General features: G+C 55.1%; 1 protein-coding gene across 8 annotated transcripts in view; it reads left to right on the top strand.

The window, feature by feature from the left end:
• The window catches only part of Plxnb1 (plexin B1), a 30121-nt gene extending 12142 nt beyond the window's left edge, over positions 1–17979 (top strand). For all 8 annotated transcript variants that reach the window (XM_045136973.1, XM_045136975.1, XM_045136977.1 and 5 more), the window contains exons 14-38: positions 168–261; positions 355–527; positions 692–843; positions 2578–2683; positions 2855–2991; positions 3266–3442; positions 3646–3781; positions 3981–4223; positions 4779–4955; positions 5036–5184; positions 6517–6617; positions 6701–6918; positions 7025–7203; positions 7335–7401; positions 7640–7786; positions 8578–8746; positions 9016–9119; positions 9201–9285; positions 9473–9645; positions 9791–9951; positions 10095–10242; positions 14311–14375; positions 14519–14594; positions 15830–15904; positions 17229–17979. In XM_045136973.1, the coding sequence (XP_044992908.1) occupies positions 168–261; positions 355–527; positions 692–843; positions 2578–2683; positions 2855–2991; positions 3266–3442; positions 3646–3781; positions 3981–4223; positions 4779–4955; positions 5036–5184; positions 6517–6617; positions 6701–6918; positions 7025–7203; positions 7335–7401; positions 7640–7786; positions 8578–8746; positions 9016–9119; positions 9201–9285; positions 9473–9645; positions 9791–9951; positions 10095–10242; positions 14311–14375; positions 14519–14594; positions 15830–15904; positions 17229–17333 (3417 nt within the window). In that variant the 3' untranslated portion in view covers positions 17334–17979. The remainder of the gene's footprint in view (positions 1–167; positions 262–354; positions 528–691; positions 844–2577; positions 2684–2854; positions 2992–3265; positions 3443–3645; positions 3782–3980; positions 4224–4778; positions 4956–5035; positions 5185–6516; positions 6618–6700; positions 6919–7024; positions 7204–7334; positions 7402–7639; positions 7787–8577; positions 8747–9015; positions 9120–9200; positions 9286–9472; positions 9646–9790; positions 9952–10094; positions 10243–14310; positions 14376–14518; positions 14595–15829; positions 15905–17228) is intronic.
• Positions 17980–18335: the final 356 nt, after the last annotated feature.

Here is an 18335-nt window from a genome sequence, read left to right as displayed (position 1 = left end):
TAGTTCACCTCTAACCTTCAACTTTTCCACCCTGGGTTCCCTAAAGTCCGACTTGGACCGCCGAGCCTGTACCTCTGAGGTCATTTTGGTCTTCTCTCTGAGCATGCGTGCCCTAGGTCTGGTGCCTCCTGTGGCCCCAGGCTGTGACCCCACTCTCATTTCTGCAGTTTAGCTATGCCGCGCTGCAGCCAGAGCTCCAGGTGGGGCTGTTTCTGCGTTGGGCTGGAGGCCTGCGCGTGGACAGTGCTGATGGGCTTCATGGTGAGCCATGCCAGGGGCCACGGGGACGGGTTGTCGTCAGTAGCAGGGGCTTCTCCGGCACTGACCGTCACATTTGTTGCTGCTACCTCCCAGTGGTACTGTATGACTGCTCTGTGGGACACGGGGACTGTAGCCGCTGCCAAACTGCCACGCCCCAGTATGGCTGCGTGTGGTGTGAGGAGGAGCTTCCACGGTGCGTGGCCCGGGAGGCCTGTAGCGAAGCCGGAGCCGTGGCCACTCAGTGCCCTGCGCCCCTTATCCATGCGGTGTGTTGACGTGCTTGCCTGTCCCTTCCTCAGTGCTGCCCTGGGACGGAGGGAGGGTGCCTGCGCCCTGGGGGTGCTGGGAGGCTGGGGCTGCCCCCCCCACCCCATCCCCGGATCACAGAGGTTGATGGTTGGTAGAGGTGAGCGTCCTTGTCCTGGAGCAGGTCGAGCCACTGACTGGACCTATCGATGGAGGCACCCGTGTCACCATCAGGGGCTCCAACCTGGGTCAACATGTACAGGATGTGCTGGACATGGTCAAGGTGGCCGGAGTGCCCTGTGCTGTGGATGCCCAGGAATATGAGGTCTCCAGCAGGTGAGCTGGCTGCGCCCAACATTTAGGAGGGCACCATGGTTGCCCAAGCCCTACTGATCTGTCTGCCTTCCCTCTGTCCTTCCTTCTGGTGTTGGTGCCTTGGTGCTGGATAGTCATTAAAACTTGAAACACCCACTTAAAAAAAGTATTTACTTTATTTATTTATTTATTTATTTGAGGGAGGGAGAGAGAGAGAAAAAGAGAATGGACGCACTAGGGCCTCCAGTCATTGCAAACGAGCTCCAGACATGTGCGCCCCCTTGTGCCTATGGCTAATGTGGGTCCTGGGGAATTGAATCTGGATCCTTTGGCTTTGCAGGCAAACGCCTTAATGGCTAAGCCATCCCTCCATCCCAGAACACCCACTTTTTGGTTTTCCTGTGCATACCTGTAGGTTCTTGGCCTGTTTGGGCAGGGACATTGCCTGGTGTTGATCTGACTGGTAGCTTCACTTAAGTGTTTATTCCTGGCTGTTGTGGAAGCAAGGTCCTTCGTTATCTTGTCACCAGCCTTGCCCTGGCTGAGCTCTCAAGAAGGGTGTTTGTGACACACCTATAGAGTGCCATAGGTAAACAAGTGGGACATCCCCTAGGAGATGCCCACCAACAACAGCAGGATCCAAATCTGACTATCAGAGTGACCTGGAGAGGTGACAGAATCAATCTCCCACTGCACCCTCAGGGGTGTGGGTCAGGAAGCCTGTCTTAGGGGCCTGCGGTCTGTGTGTGTGTGTGTGTTTGTTTATTTTTATTTATTTATGAGTGACAAAGAGGCACAGAGAGAGAGAGAGAGAGAATGGGCGCACCAGGGCTTCCATCCACTACAAACAAACTCCAGATGCATGCGCCTCCTTGTGCATCTGGCTTGCAAGGGTCGTGGGGAATCAAGCCTCGAACCGGGGTCCTTAGGCTTCACAGGCAAGCGCTTAACCACTAAGCCATCTCTCCAGCCCCCCGTGGTCTGTGTTTTAAACAAGGAACCACTTTGGGAGAGCCTGTAGCTGTCCTCCAAGTGCTTGGTGGCTGACAACTTAAAGAAGCATTCTAGCCTATTAATGATTCCAGAACCCGGAGACCGTCGGCAATTTATGAAGTGATTTATGAAGTGACTGAAATGTACTCCAGCTGGGGCCTCCGTGGGTCGTTCATACATCACTTGTTCTGTCCTCCCAGAGTCTTTGCGGCGACTGTGACAGTGTTAGCCACTGCACACTTCACATTCTGGAAATTAGTTTGCCCCACGCTTCTGTTTTCTGGCTAAGAACCAGCATTTTCTTAGACTGTTCACATCTGCCTCCCGATCTGACTAGAGGCTTTCAGGAACTTTTTTTTCTTTTTTTCAAGACCAGTTCAAGTTTCTGCCACTTTGGGAGTGGGTGCCGTGCACGTGGTGATGGCGGAGGGCTTGGGAAGGCCCTCTCATGAGTTCACCTGCCCCACCACAACCCAGCTGTACAGGGCTTCTTTGTAAATGTCCACCACAACAGAGAGAAACTCCTTGTTCCAGCCTGTCTCCGGGGCTGTGCTTAAGTGATTAAACTTAGAATATCAGTTCTCAAATGCCAAAGCCTAGTGTGCCATACGAGTTCCCTCCAAAGCAAGAGAGGATGCCAGTCTGTCTTACATTTGGAATAGGGGAGAGACTACCTGGCGGTGTGGCAGGCAGAGGGGTGCCAGGTCACTTTGAGGGGCCTCGTTGTAGCTTGGCATCCCCTTGCCTGCCCTGTGCCCACAGTCTCGTGTGCATCACTGGGGCCAGCGGGGAGGAGGTGACCGGTGCTGTGACTGTGGAAGTGCCTGGAAGAGGACACGGCGTCTCAGAGCTCAACTTTGCCTATCAGGTGCCTTTCTGCCAAGCGACCCTTAGCTGCCAGTGGGCGCTTCTCAGCCCATTGGCTTTTGCCTTCAAACTCTTCCGCTCCCCAGGGCTGTCTTATCTGTCTGTGGGTCCCATGGCCTCTCTATTTCAGGCCTAATGCTTCTGTGTCTGTCCCCATCCTCTTTCTCCACAGGATCCAAAAGTACATTCCATTTTTCCTGCCCACGGCCCCAGAGCTGGTGGCACCCGCCTTACCCTACATGGTTCCAAGCTCCTGACTGGGCGACTGGAAGATACCCGGGTGGTAGTTGGAGAGCAGCCTTGTCACTTGCAAGTGCTCTTTCCTTCCTCATCCCACAAAAATCCACATGCTCCAGGGAATGGGTGAAGGGGGCGGGCATGCTGAGGAGAGCCAACAGGGTGCAGGCCAAGTCTGCCCCATGAGAAGGGCCAGATCCAGATCCTCCAGAAGCTGGGGGTATGGGAAGGGGCCACTTGATACAATCTGCAGCCAGTAAAAAAAAAAAAAAAAAAGGAACTGAGCCAAAATTTGAATGGGTCCCTAGCTCCCCACGGTGGCCCATCTTCTGTCTTCCTTCCCCAGGCTGCTGGAACAGCAATCTGAGCAGCTGTGCTGTGAGACCAGCCCGTACCCCGTGCCCGCTGAGCTTCCTGTGACCATTTGGTTTGGAGCCACTGAGCGGAGTCTTGAGCATGGCCAATTCAAGTACACATCAGACCCCAACATCACTTCTGTCGGCCCCACCAAGAGCTTCCTTAGGTGTGGGGCCAAGAGCTTGGCTGTGGGTGGGAGGGAGGTCTTTGCAGCTCCCCTCCCAGAGGGGTTGTAGGGTTTTCCTGTGGGGGGGGGGGTGAGGGCAGGGAGAAGGGGCCATGAGGTTTGGGGCAGAGTTGGCTGGGACTGGGCTGTGCTGTGGATCCCAGTTCACATAAGCCATGAATACCTCATGGGCTGTGTTTCAGTGGGGGTCGTGAGATATGGGTCCATGGCCAGAATCTGGATGTGGTGCAGACACCAAGAATCCGAGTGACTGCGGTCCCAAGAATGCTGCAGCCTGGCCGGGGTCTTGGACAGAAGCACCCTGTGGTCCCAGATAAAGTATGTTCCCCTGGGGCCTCACGTAGCCATCGTCACCCAGCATTCATGAGCTGGGCTCACATCTGCATCCAGCTGGCAATCCCTCCTTCACCCGTGTGTAGCCGTGCGTGAATGGCTGGTACCAAAGGAGGTTCTTTCCATCTTTGGCCAGCCTCTCCCATGGTGCCTCATTTGACCCATTCTCATCTTTCCTCTACAGTTCGAGGGGTCATGCCATGTAAACTCCTCCCAGCTCATTGCGTGCCGCACACCTGCTCTCCCGGGCCTGCCTGAAGACCCCTGGGTCCAGGTGGAGTTTATCCTCGACAGCCTGGTCTTTGACTTTACAACATTGAGCCCCACACCCTTCTCCTATGAGGCTGACCCCACCCTGCACCCACTCAACCCCGAGGACCCCACCACGCCATTCCGGCACAAGCCTGGGAGTGTGTTCTCCGTGGAGGTACTGCCCTTCCTCGGGCCTCTTGGCATAACAGTGGTGGGAGTCAGGTGGAAAGGCCAGAGGGCCCGAGGAGACTATTGAGTGGGGGGTGCAGTGGGGGTGGAGGTGCCACTCTAGCTCCTGGTGAGGGTTTAACTGGTACCCTCAGTCCTCATCCTCCACGCAGGTGTCTGAATAGTTTGGCGTATGAGATAGCTGGGTGATACGGTCCATAGCAGGTAACTAGGCTGATCCTCCTTGAGCGGTGTGGCTCATACTCACGGCCTTGTTGTAACATGCACGTTAGCTAGTCTGTGGGCACTTGGGCAGGCCTCACATTAATCCAGCATCACCCACCTGGGGGTGACTCACAATTAGGGAACTGTGCAGGATCTGGGGAACGGTTTTAGGTTCTCCAGACTTGTCACTGTGTAGAACAACAAGGAGAGGCAGAGAAGGTGGTGGGGACCTCGAGGACCGTCCCTTCCACACTGGAGGAGACGGGACCTGAGTGACCGCTCCCTCCCGGCCTTGGAGAACGGTGCCAGGTAACACGTCAGTGATCCCGTATTCCAGGGGGAGAATCTGGACCTTGCAATGTCTAAAGAGGAGGTGGTGGCCATGATAGGAGATGGGCCCTGCACGGTGAAGACGCTGACCCGGCACCACCTGTACTGCGAGCCCCCTGTGGAGCAGCCCCTGCCGCGGCACCATGCCCTCCGGGAGGCACCCGACGCCCTGCCCGAGTTCACGGTTAGTGGGCAGGTCCGGGGTAGGGCTGGGTTTCAGGACGCGCCAAGCTCTAGCTTACAGGTGACTCCTCACACACACAGGTGCAGATGGGGAATCTGCACTTCTCCTTGGGTCACGTGCAGTATGACGGAGAGAGCCCTGCAGCTTTTCCCGTGGCAGCGCAAGTGGGCTTGGGCGTGGGCACCTCCCTCCTGGCCCTGGGTGTCATCGTCATTGTCCTCATGTACAGGTGGGTGCAGCCAGTTGTGGCTGGATAAGGAAGGGTCAGACTAGAGTGGGGCTCAGCAAACACGCTCTGTGGAGGCTTTGCAGGCCAGCTGTTCTTGGTGTAGCCATCCATTTCGCCCCTGGGGGCAAGGGAAGCCATGGACAAGAGTCTAGCTGAGTTAAGTCTTTTATTTTATTTACTTGAGAGAGAGGGAAAGAAGGGGCACGCCAGGGCTCTCAAGTCACAAACTCCAGATGCATGCACCACATTGCGCATCTGGCCTGTGTGGGTCCTTGGGGAACCAAACCTGAGTCCTTTGGCTTTGTAGGCCAAGTGCCCTAGCCGCTGAGCCATCCCTCCAGCCCTTGTTTTTGTTTTTGTTTTTTTTTTTCCCCCTTTGAGGTAGGTTCTCACCCCAGCCCAGGTTGACCTGGAACTTACTGTAGTTCCAGGCTGGCCTCGAACTCACAATGATCCTCCTATCTCTCTCTCCCAAGTGCTTGGATTAAAGGCATGCACCACCATGCCTGGTGGAAACTCTTTCTTTATTTCTTTTCCTTTTTCCTTTTTTTTGGTGTGTGTGTGGGGGGGGGGTTCCGAGGTAGGATCTCGCTCTGGTCCATGCTGACCTGGAATTAACTATGTAGTCTCAGGGTGGCCTCGAACTCATGGCAATCCTCCTACCTCTGCCTCCCGAGTGTTGGGATTAAAGGCGTGCACCACCATGCCCAGCTTTTTCCTTTTTTAAAAAAAAATATTTTTATTTACTTATTCATTTTATTTATGAGAGAGAGAGGAGCAGACAGAGAGGCAGAGATTGGGCACGTCAGGGCCTCCAGCTACTGCAAATAAACTCCAGACACATGCGCCCCCCCTTGTGCCTCTGGCTTACATGGGTCCTGGGGAATTGAACTGAGGTCCTTTGGGCTTTGGCAGGCAAACACCTTAAGTGCTAAGCCATCTCTCCAGCCCTTTTCCTTTTTTAGGTAGGGTCTCTCTTCAGTCCAGGCTGACCTGGCGTTCACTATGTAGTCTCAGGGTAGCCTCAAACTCATGGTGATCCTCCTGCCTCTGCCTCCTGAGTGCTGGGATTAAAGGTGTGCATCCCTTGATCCCTTGTCCTTTTCTCTTAGTAAATGGTCTCAATTGCTATTTCTTTAATTAAAAAAAAAAAAAAAAAAAAAAACCACCTAGATAAAATACCTCGTGGGCTAGGTGGTCATGGCTCACTAAGATAGGGCATCCTGAATTTTTCTGGGCTGGGCGTGGCCAGATGAGACTGTGCTGAACAAGGTCAGGGTTGGTCACTTTGGCCTCCTCAGGCCTGTCCCTTTTTCCCTTGATGCTGAGCAGGAGGAAGAGTAAGCAGGCCCTGAGGGATTATAAGAAAGTTCAGATCCAGCTGGAGAATCTGGAGAGCAGTGTACGAGACCGCTGCAAGAAGGAGTTCACAGGTGAGGCCTTGAGAGCGGCCTCCGCCCAAGGCTGCTCCCGGCACCTGGGACCCGCGTCCAGCCTGCTCTCTTCTGCTCACCAGACCTCATGACCGAGATGACTGACCTCACCAGTGACCTCCTGGGCAGTGGCATCCCTTTCCTTGACTACAAGGTGTACGCAGAGAGGGTCTTCTTCCCCGGGCACCGGGAATCTCCCCTACACCGGGACCTCGGTGTGCCCGACAGCCGGCGACCCACCGTGGAGCAGGGCCTGGGACAGCTCTCCAACCTGCTCAACAGCAAGCTCTTCCTCACCAAGGTGCTGCCCCACCCACCCCTGCCACCCGCTGCCCCCTTCTTACTCACAAGTGGCCTAAGCTGGCCTTCTCCGTCCCACTGATTCTGAACCCTTGCCCCGGCCCCAGCTCATCCACACCCTGGAGAGCCAGCGCACCTTCTCGGCTCGGGACCGTGCCTACGTGGCCTCTCTGCTCACTGTCGCGCTGCACGGGAAGCTGGAGTACTTCACTGACATCCTCCGCACCTTGCTCAGTGACTTGGTGGCCCAATATGTGGCCAAGAACCCCAAGCTGATGTTGCGCAGGTCTGCGGTCAAGGTTGGGGTGGGCCGTGTGCAGTTAGAGCCGGGCTCTGAGGCAGGGCCTTGGGTCTGAGTTCTGTAGAACCACGTAGGCCTGCTGATGACCCTGGGTCCTTGCTTTCTTGTCATCCCAGGACAGAAACTGTGGTGGAGAAGCTACTCACCAACTGGATGTCCATCTGCCTCTATGCCTTTGTGAGGGTGAGGGATGCACAGGCCCATAGAGCTCCTGGCCAGGGAGGGTTGGGCCCTTTAAATCACGAAGCCTCCAGCCCTCACGGAGCTTGCACACTTGTGCCAGAGCAGAGGACCCCCCCCCACACACACACCTAGTCCGTCCCCACTCATCTGCAGCCTGCATCCTGACCCTGTCCTTGGCATGCGTCATGTCCCGTGCCACCTGCCAGGGGCCCTGACTACACTGCCCGCATTCCCCCAGGACTCGGTGGGGGAACCTCTGTACATGCTCTTTCGAGGGATTAAGCATCAGGTGGACAAGGGGCCGGTGGACAGCGTGACTGGCAAAGCCAAATACACCCTGAATGACAACCGCCTGCTCAGAGAGGATGTGGAATACCGTCCCCTGGTGAGGGCGTGTGTGGGTATAGCCGGCGATATCAGATCAGGTCCCCCAGCCTGGGGTACTAGCTTCTAGTGTCTGTGCCCGGACGTGCAGCCCACCTGACCTTGCTTCCTACTAGAGGAGAGAGTGTTTTATTTACCGTGGTGGGAGTTCATGGACTCCCACATCATAGGCTAGCATACCGCCAGTGAGCTACACCCCCTGCCTGCACGGGTCTTTTAAACTAGCTTGTCAGGAGAGAGGTTGGTGGACTGCCAGGGTTAGGAAGGGGCTATAGTAGTCACAGCAGCGTCTGGGAGGAGCCCTCCCTGTCCTGGATCTGTGCTGTGCCAGGGTCTCTGTGTCTTTGTGGCCATCTTGGCAGGGATGCTGTCTTTCCTCTGAAGCCAGGGCCATACTGCAGACCTGCCTACGCCTTCCGTTGGTTCCACATAGGGGTCCCTTTGGAGGGTTCCCACTCAAGCTCTGTCAAACCTGCTTCTCAGTCAGCTTGGGTGGGGAATCCAGGCACCAGAGCTAGGCCAGGTACCCGGGGCCTGCGTGAAGAGGACTGTATGCTCATTTGGGGTTGGGGGGGGGAGGTTTCTTTGATTCACTGCATAAACGTTTACAGAGAGGGTGGGGGAAGCTACTGTATGGGGCGGGGCAACAGGTAGGTGATGAAAAGACAAGAATTGGGGACTGCTTGAGTATTTGGGTGGGATCCGAGACAGGCTTTCTCATGTCCTTGGCCTTGCGTCTCGGTCATCTTGAACGTGGCATGAATCCCAATGGCTCCCATGTGTCCTGTGCAGACCTTGAATGCACTTCTGGCTGTGGGGCCTGGGGCTGGAGAGGCCCAGGGTGTACCTGTGAAGGTTCTGGACTGTGATACCATCTCCCAGGCCAAGGAGAAGATGCTGGACCAGCTTTATAAAGGAGTGCCTCTTGCTCAGCGGCCAGACCCTCGTACCCTGGATGTTGGTGAGGGTGGGGATTAGGGCGGCCTGGCGAGCTGAGATAGTGCTGGGCCTAGATTGGCCCTGCCAGGATGATTGATCACCCAGGGCAGGCGGGATGTTGGAAGTTGGCACAGAGCCTGACTCTAGGACACACTCTGAGCTGGCGAGGGCTCTCACCTGGTCTTTGGAGAGGCTGCCAGGAGTTGCCCCCTGACCGAGGGGCCGGGTCCCCTGTGTAGGACGAGATGCTGCGCTGGGAAGGGGGACCAAAATCCTCTCTTGTCTCTGCAGAATGGCGGTCCGGGGTGGCTGGTCACCTCATCCTTTCCGACGAGGACGTCACTTCTGAGGTGCAGGGTTTGTGGAGGCGCCTGAACACCCTGCAGCATTATAAGGTGGGGGTGGGGGAGCACTGGAGGAGGGGTGAGGTGGAGTGGGCCTGATGGAAAGGAAGGGTCACCAGCTGTGGTTGCCAGGTCCCAGATGGAGCAACTGTGGCCCTTGTCCCCTGCCTCACCAAGCATGTTCTCAGGGAAAACCAGGATTATGTCCCTGGAGAACGTGAGTACCTCTACCCATTGTGTTGCTCGGCACCTGCCTTGCCCTGGGGTAATGGGGAACATCCTTTGGGGTGAGGGAGGGCTCCTATCCTCCCCAGAGGAGCCTCAGCCAGGCCCCCCCCACACACACACACACTCCTGGAGAGTTGGCAAGACCCAGTTACCCTGGCTCTGGGGTCTTGACTCAGGCACCCCAATGCTGGAGGATGTAGATGAGGGGGGCATCCGACCCTGGCACCTGGTAAAGCCGAGTGAGGAGCCGGAGCCACCCAGGCCTCGGAGGGGCAGCCTTCGGGGCGGGGAGCGGGAGCGAGCCAAGGCTATCCCCGAGATCTACTTGACCCGCCTGCTGTCCATGAAGGTGAGCCCCTGGGACACTGGGGAACGTGGCCGGCCGTGGAGTGGCGTGGGGCTCTCCCAGGGGAGGGTGACGAGGTGTCTCTGGCCGGGTTGGTGCTGGGAGGCCCCGGCGGGCTGTACCTCCTTGCTGCCGCCTCTTCCCACAGGGCACCCTGCAGAAGTTCGTGGACGACCTGTTCCAGGTGCTTCTGGGCACCGGCCGCCCCGTGCCTCTGGCCGTGAAGTACTTCTTCGACCTGCTGGATGAGCAGGCCGAGCAGCATGGCGTCTCCGACCAGGACACCGTCCACATCTGGAAGACCAACAGGTGGGGGCGGGGCTCGGGGCGTGGGAGGGGCCGCCAGCTTCCTCCGCCGCGCTCATTGGCCACGCCCGCCCCCGCCCTCACGCTCATTGGCCACGCCTGCCCCCGCCCTCACGCTCATTGGCCACGTCCGCCCCCACCTGCAGCTTGCCCCTGAGGTTCTGGATCAATATCATCAAAAACCCACAGTTCGTGTTCGACGTGCAGACGTCGGATAACGTGGACGCAGTGCTCCTTGTCATTGCACAGACCTTCATGGATGCCTGCACCCTCGCCGACCACAAGCTCGGCCGGGTGAGTGGGCTGGGCTGTCCTGGGGAGGTGGACAGTGCTAGGTGGACACATGGCCTCCAGGCTGCCCTCGGAAAGAGGAAGAGTGTTAGGGGTGGCCTCTGGCTGAGGCGTCCCTACGTCAGGCTTCGTCCCAAAGGTTCCCGGGAAGGTCACCACGTGTTAGAGGATGGGTCCCCATTCACACGTAGAAGTATGAATGTGGGCAGCAAGTGCAGCCTGCAGTGGCCGGGGTGGAAAGTGCTGGAAGGCTGGGGCAGTAGGCCTGTCTAGGTGAGGGTAAACTCCAAGGGCAGCGGGGAGCCATAGAAGGCTCAGGAACAGGGTAGTGTGTGAGCAGACCTGACCCTGAATTTGGCAGGGCATCCCGGCTGCTCTGCATGGGAGGACGGGAGCCTGGGAATCCAGAGGGAGCTAGGCCGGCCTGTGGGCAGGCAGTGGCCAGTTCAAGCCAGCAAGAGGGTACATGGTAGGCATAAGCTGTGGGTTGGAGGAGGAAGGAGGATGATGTGATCTTCAGGCCAGAAGACTAAGGTGACCTTGAAGGGTTTAGGGGCCATCAGAAGTGTCCAGAACAGGCCCAGGCTGCCTGGCAGATTTGGCTTCTTGGAGTGGTGGAAGTGTCTGTCTGCTGATAAGGTAAAAGCCAGCGTTGGAAGTTGTGCTGAGGAGGAGCTGAGAGTAAGAGTATGCTGTCATGGAAGTCAAAAGGACAGTGTTCTGTGACATACAGGGTCCCCAGCGTGTCTGGGGCAGGCCCCTTGGCCTCTACAGGTCCGTGACTGAGGCTGTGCTTAGCTCAGACTCGTGGGCTATGGTTGACCTGTGATCTCTTGAGACATCCAATCCACTTTCCACAGGCCACATCGGATTAGGACAGCTGTGAATATGGCCCAACACAAAACCTAAACTTGATTAAAACATAAGGAAAGGTTTTTTGCAAGTTTTTTGTTGTTTTGTGGCTTCACTGAGCAGTTCTTGAGTGTGAACTTTGTAGATGACAGTGTTGTATCACAGTGTTAAAAGGTTGTGGACATGCCTGCTGGTGGAAGTGGCGGTGGTGTGTGTGTGTGTGTGTGTGTGTGTGTGTGTGTTGTATACATGTGCACCTGTTGGTGTGGTCTCACCTGCAGCTGCTGGAGAACACTGTCGGGTTCCCTCTCCATTACTCACCCGCCTGTTCTTTTCTTGTGGTAACTGAGTCTCTTGCTGATCCCAAGGCTTGAATCTTCAGGCCTTCTCAGGCCCTCATGCTTGCACAGGAAATGCACTTAGCAACTGAGATCTCCCTCCAGCCCTGGGAATCATTTTCTTTTTCTTTTAAAAATATTTTTATTTAAGCTGGCATGGTGGTGCACACCTTTAGTCCCAGCACTTGAGAGGCAAAGGTAGGTGGATTGCCATGTGTTCGAGGCCACCCTGAGACTACATAGTGAATTCCAGGTCATCCTGGACCACAGTGAGACCCTTCTTTGAAAAAAACAAAATAAGTAAATAAATAAATATTTATATTTATTTCTGTGTGCGCGCGTGTGCACACACCAGGGTCTCTTGCCCCTGCCAACAAATGCCAGGCATGTGTGCATGTGGGTGTTGGGGAATTGAACCCAGGCCACAGGGTTTGCAAGCAAGTGCCTTTAACCACTGAGCCATCTCTTCAGCCGCACTGGGAACCACTTTCATTCCACATGCTTTTATTCTGCCTATAATAGCTGAAAATCACAGGGCCACAGTTAAGACTCATGGGATCACCTCCAAGGGAGGATGCTGTGTGGCGGCTGGGTTTTTTGCCAAGTTTTCCCACGCCTAACCATTTCCGGCAGAAGAGCAAATTTCATGAGTCGTCCAAACTAGGAATGCCGACGTTACCCATGGAGAGTTGAGAAGAAAGCACATATCCTAACCCAGGCTGTGTCCTTGTCCTAGTGTCCAGTGCCACCTTAGATCTTCCCAGCAGCTTTAGCATGAGGCAAAGGTCCTGACAGTGGGACCTGAACGAAGCTCAGTGGGATAGGCTGTGTCTGAGTGTGTTTGAATTATGAGCTCTGACTTGAGAGACCCTGCATCAAATCCCAGCCCAGCCATTTAGACATGAGGTGATCTGGGACAATCTACATGATTTTTCTGGGTCACAGTTTGCTGATTTTTGTTGTTGTTGTTACTTTGTTTTTCCAGGTAGGTTCTCACACTAGGCCAGGCTGACCTGAAATTCACTATGTAGTCTCAGGGTGGCCTTGAACTTGAAGCAATCCTCCTATCTCTGCTTCCCAAGTGCTGGGATTAAAGGTGTATAACATCTTGCCTGGCCGATTGTTTGTTTGAAAGTGACAGAGAGAGAATGGGCATGCCAGGGCCTCCAGCCATTGCAAAGAACTCCAGACACATTCGCTTCTTGTGCATCTGGCTAACGTGGGTCCTAGGGAATTAAGTCTCAAACCAGGGTCCTTAGACTTCACAGGCAAATGCTTAACCACTAAGCCATCTCTCCAGCTAACCCCGCCTTTTTTTTTTTTAATGCGATAGGATCTCACTCTATTTCAGGCTAGCCTGGGATTCCCCATGTGGTCCCAGACTGGCCTTAAACTCACAGCAATCCTAACCTCTACGGTGCTGGGATTAAAGGCATGTACCACAATGCCTGGCTAGTTTCCTGATTTTTTTTTTTGTTGTTGTTGTTTGTTTTTGTCTTGTTTTGAGGTAGGGTTTCAGTCTAGCTCAGGCTGACCTGGAATTCACTATGTAGTCTCAGGTTGCCCTTGAACTCATGGCGATCCTCCTACCTCTGCCTCCCAAGTGCTGGGATTAAAAGCATGTGCCACGACGCCTGGCTAGTTTTCTGATTTTTTTTCATATTTTATTTTATTTTAATTATTTATTTATTTGGGAGAAAGGGAGAGAGAGATAATAGGCACACCAAGGCCTCTAGCCACTGCAAACAAACTTCACATGCATGCCCCACAATGTGCATCTGGCTTATGTGGGATCTAGAGGATCAAACCTGGGTCCTTAGGGATTCACTGGTAAGCCCCTTAACCAGTAAGCCATCTCTCTAGTCCTTGTTTTCTTATTTTTTAAACTTTATTTATTTGAGAGAGGGAAAGAGGCAAAGTGAGAAAAGAGAGAGAGAGGGAGAGAATGGGTGCACCAGGCCTTCCAGGCACCACAAACAAACTCCAGATGTGTGTACCACCCTGTGCATCTGTCTTACGTGGGTCCTGAGGAATCAAACTGAGGTCCTTTAGCTTTGTAGGCAAACGCCTTAACCACTAAGCCATCTTTCCAGTCCTACTTTTCTGATTTTTAAAAAATATTTTAGTATTTATTTATTTGCAAGGAGAAGGGAGAGAGAGAATGAAAACGGTCACACCAGGGCTTAGTGTCACTGTAAACAAACTCCAGATATATGCACCACTTGGCATCTGGCTTTATGTGGATACTGGGGAATCACATTTGGGCCATCAGACTTTCCAAGTAAGCGCTTTAACTGGTGAGCCATCTTTTTAGCGCCTAGCTTGCTTTTTTTATTTATTTATGAATGAGCGAGAAAAAGAGACAGAGAGAATAGGCACGCCAGGGCCTCCAGTTGTAAACGACCTCCAGACAATGCACCATCTTGTGCATCTGGCTTACATGAGTACTGGGAAACTGAACCTGGGTCCTTAGGCTTCACAGGCAAGAGCCTTAACCACTAAGCCATCTCTTTGTCCCCTGTTTGCTGATTTAAAATAAAATGAGGCTGGGTGTGGTGACACACGCCTTTAATCACAGCACTCAGGAGGCAGAGGTAGGAGGATCGCCATGAGTTTGAGTCCACCCTGAGAATACAGAGTTAATTCCAGGTCAGCCTGGGCTACAGTGAGGCCCTACCTTGAAAAACTAAATAAATAAATAAATAAATGGAAGGAAGTGGACTAAGGCAACCAACCACCCTGGTTGGCCAAGAATTGGGGGCCAGGGTGTTCCCGGGATATGGGGCTTTTAGTTTTAAGATAGAAGCAGTTGCTGGGGAGCCGGTCACCCTAACGAGTTCTCTGCCTTCTTCCCGCACGGCCCTTTCCTGCTGGTACCCAGGACTCGCCCATCAACAAGCTTCTGTATGCTCGAGATATTCCCCGCTACAAGCAGATGGTGGAGAGGTACCGAGGAAGGGAGCGGGTCTGGAGGGGAGGTGATGAGGCTGGGGTGGGCATGTAGCCGAGGCCCTGGACGCGCCTTGTTGTGGGCTAAGGGAACTACGGGCCTGTTTGCCCAGCAGCTGCTGTTCTGGATTTTCTGGCAGGTACTACGCAGACATCAGACAGACCGTCCCTGCCAGTGACCAAGAGATGAACTCGGTCTTGGCTGAGCTGTCCCGGGTAAGGCCTCTCTCTCTCTCTCTCTCCTCCCCTCTCCCTCCCTCCCTCCCTCTCTCTCTCTTCCCTCTCTCTCTCTCTCTCTCTCTCTCTCTATGCTTTTTGGAATGGTCCACAAGCTGTACTGGCCTCTTCATACTCCCCTGTAGGGAAACCCTTAGTGCCCAAGCAGCCCTGGAAGCTGTCTGGGGCAGGACTCACTCACACCATCATCCTAACTTCACGATGCTGCTACCATGGAAGGCCGGAGCTCCGAGCGGCTCATCACAGAGTGAACCGAGGGCTTGTCCCGGCAGCTGCCACTTAATCCGACCCAGCCAGGGGCTTGGGTGGTTGCAGCCTTTGTGGTCTGTGGAGGGGCCGGGATCCAGTCCCGGGCCTGTCAGGGTCTGCCTGCCTCGTCCTCCACTGTTATGTTACCTCAGTGTATTAGCATAGCATGTTCCACCTATGCCCGCCCCCCTGCCCCAAAGGTGGCAACTTCGGGAGTTAATGAACAGTATTTCACAAAGACTGTCAGGATCACAATCACAATACCAGAAGCAGCTGTACTTACCCGGTGCAGGTATATGCTAAATCCTTCATGGGTGCCTTACCACATTTGGTCTCTATAAAAGCTTGATAAAAGCTGGGCGTGGTGGCGCACGTCTTTAATCCCAGCACTCCAGCCCTCGGGAGGCAGAAGCAGGAGGATTGCTGTGAGTTCGAGGCCATCCTGGGACTACATAATGAAATCCAGGTTAGCCTGGGCTAGAGTGAAAGCCTACCTCAACAAACCAAAAAAAAAAATCTTCATAAATTAGGAGGTGTCCACTCCATGATCCAGACAGGGAAGCTGAGGATCAGAGGATATTCCCGTGGAAGGGACACAGAAGACTTTTTAGGAAACATTGAGTGGGTGCAGTCGAATTACACTGAGCCCACATCCGGCCCTGTCGTCTCTGTAGTCTGCTGAGGTAGTAGGAGAGTCCAGGTACAGTCATGACTGGGGGAGAGAGGCGGGGTCCCAGTGGAAATCCCAGGCCCTGCTGAAAGTAGACCTGGGGTCTCTTTCTGCCACCGAGGCCCCGGCCCCATCCTGTCCCGAGCTGGGCATTCTGAAGAGGCCCTGCTCGCCCACCTGAGGACCCATTCCTTCTTAGGTCTCTTCCTCACATCTTTCACCCTTCCTTGAGGTACTGGGCCTCTTCCCATGATAGCTACACCCTCATCTCACCTCCCATCTGCCTTCTCCCTAGAACCACTCTGGAGATCTTGGGGCGCGAGTGGCCCTGCACGAACTCTACAAATATATCAACAAATATTACGATCAGGTGGGCATGCCCCGGGCCCTGACTGGGAGGCTGGTATTAAAGTGCACCCTGGGCGGCTGAGGAGCTGGACAAGGGGCGTCTGGGTTGCTGGCTCAAGGTGGATGGTCTTCAGGGACGTTTCCTGTTTCGTAATGTTGGGTCTCTTCTTCCCCGTCCCCACCATTCCCCGTACTGGTTCCGCAGCAGGGCTCCTAGCCTTGGTGGTTGGAATAGCAAGGGCAATCTTCCAGGGTCTGGATATGGTATGTGGGATGTGGTGGAGTACACCCAGCTGCCACCTTTGCCCTGACCATGCCCCTCACTCATCCCCCTCTCCCCAGATTCCAAGGCTGTCTCTAGCTTAGGCATGGCTGTGGCCATCTCTGTGGGGATAGAGCAGAGTGGACTATGTGCATGAACCAAGGGGAAGGAGAGTTCAGGCCCAGGATGAGGGGACTTTCTGGGCGAACCTTAGGCTGGACCTGATGATCGGAGTACCCACGGTTCACTCTGCGGGAGAATGTGTGGCACAGGGAGGTGGTGGTGGTTGTTAGGAATGGAGGCGCCTGCCTCACTGCTCACAGCCTGGTGGCCATGGTGGCGTGACAGTGAAGGGATCCACAAGGGTTGGAGTCTGGGCTCTCAGCCTCACTCAGCGCGATGTGAGACACAACACGGGACGGCCAGGGATGGTAGTCTCGCCCTGTCATGGAGAAAGGCTGGGAGGTAGCTCCTATTCTCTACCACTGCCTCCCTCCAGCTTCCCTTGGAGGGAGCCCCATTGGTGCTTCTGTGATTGTTCATGTCACCTCAGTATCTGTTTCCCACGTCGGTCTGGTCATTGTTAAGTCACTACTCCCTGCCTGGCTCTTGGCTCACAGGCTCAGGGAAGGCTGTGGGTTGGCAGGTGGGTTAACAGGGATGGCCGCAGCAGGCCTGCTGGGGCGGGGGGGGGGGGGTGAATGGGGGGTGTGGTGGATGGGAAGGCCACCGAGTGCCGGGCTGCCCTTCCCTCAGAACGCGTGTGCCAGGACTGAGTGATGAAATCCATCCTTGATAACTCTTGCTTGGCGGTACCTGCCTGTGAGTCCCATGCTGGAGAGACTGAGGCAGGGGGATTGTGTTTGAAGCCAGCCTGAGCTGCAAGCCACAGCGCTGCTCTGTTAGCACCCCTGCAGTGAGGTCCTGAGGTCACGTGGCATAAGTGAGGCCATTCGCTGGCTTTCTCTGGGTCCTATCCCCCCCCCCCAGCTGCAGCATGCCAGGAAGTGTGTCAGTCTCCTCCAGTGACGGTGGGGGGGCCCAGAGGAGCCTCCCCTAGTTCTGTTGCTGTCTGCCATTTCAGATCATCACTGCCCTGGAAGAGGACGGCACAGCCCAGAAGATGCAGCTGGGCTATCGGCTCCAGCAGATCGCGGCCGCGGTGGAAAACAAGGTCACAGATCTATAGGAGCCTGGGGTCTCCGACTCACTGTTGCCTCAGCACCTCCTGGGCAGCCCTGGAACCTCAAAGGAGAGACCACCTTCGTAGATGCCTGTAGTGACTGACAAGCAGAGTTAATGGAAGATGGCTTCTAGTCTCCTGGTGGCTCTAGCCTGAGCTCTGCAGGGCCCACCTTGCAGGCCTAGGGCCCAGAGGCTCATTGGGTGTCGCGTGATCTGTCCCCAAGCCCAGTGACCCTATGAGTTATTTCCTGTGTGATGCCAGCCTGCGGGGAGCTGGGGGACTAAAGACTTCCAGAGAGTGGCTGGAAGGGCCTCCAGGCCCCTGGGGAGACTGTACTGTTCCTGAGCACTGGCCTGTGTCACATCAGGAATCACAGAGGAAGGAGGAGAGCCCTCCCACTTCCTGTCCTCTTCACCCATCCTCCTTGACATCCGTTTAGATTCCTCTGTCCTTGTCCCTGCTGCCACTTCCAAGGGCTGAGAGATGAACGCCTTTCTTAGGCTGCTGCACACTGGCGCCCCAGGCAGGGCTGGCTGCCTCAGGGCTCCCCTGCCTCCCAGGCAGCCAGTGGTGAGGGTCAGCTGCTGCAGGGGCCCTTGGGGAGAGGGGCGGCCTCTGATGCAGCTCTTGATTAAAGAATAACACACTGTGTGGAGTCTGGTGTGTGGGCGTGCCCCTGCAGAGGGGTCTGCTGGCCCCTACAAAAGACCTCAGAATGCAGGGCTGGACATAAGCAGGGCCTGCTGGGGCCAAAGCTTTTAGGAAGTGACAACTCTATGCAGGATAGGGCTGGGGAAGGTGCCCAAAGGTGGGAAGGGTCCCTTGTCTTTCTGGGCAGGTTGTGTTGCAGTGTCTCCATTCCGTGGTCCACTGGTTTTGAAGGGAATTGGGGAAAGTACAGCATCGTTAAGAGTGACTTGAGTCAGCATGGGTCTCAAGGGTCCTGGTCCATGGCCCCATTTCTGGTACCCTAGTTTCTCTGTTGCCTTCCATCTTAGGGCCTGG

This window comes from Jaculus jaculus, chromosome 17 (assembly GCF_020740685.1).
Source record: "Jaculus jaculus isolate mJacJac1 chromosome 17, mJacJac1.mat.Y.cur, whole genome shotgun sequence".
NCBI classification, from domain to species: Eukaryota; Metazoa; Chordata; class Mammalia; order Rodentia; family Dipodidae; genus Jaculus; species Jaculus jaculus.
Note: the sequence above shows the minus strand (reverse complement) of the source record. Positions and strands in the feature narration are given on the sequence as shown.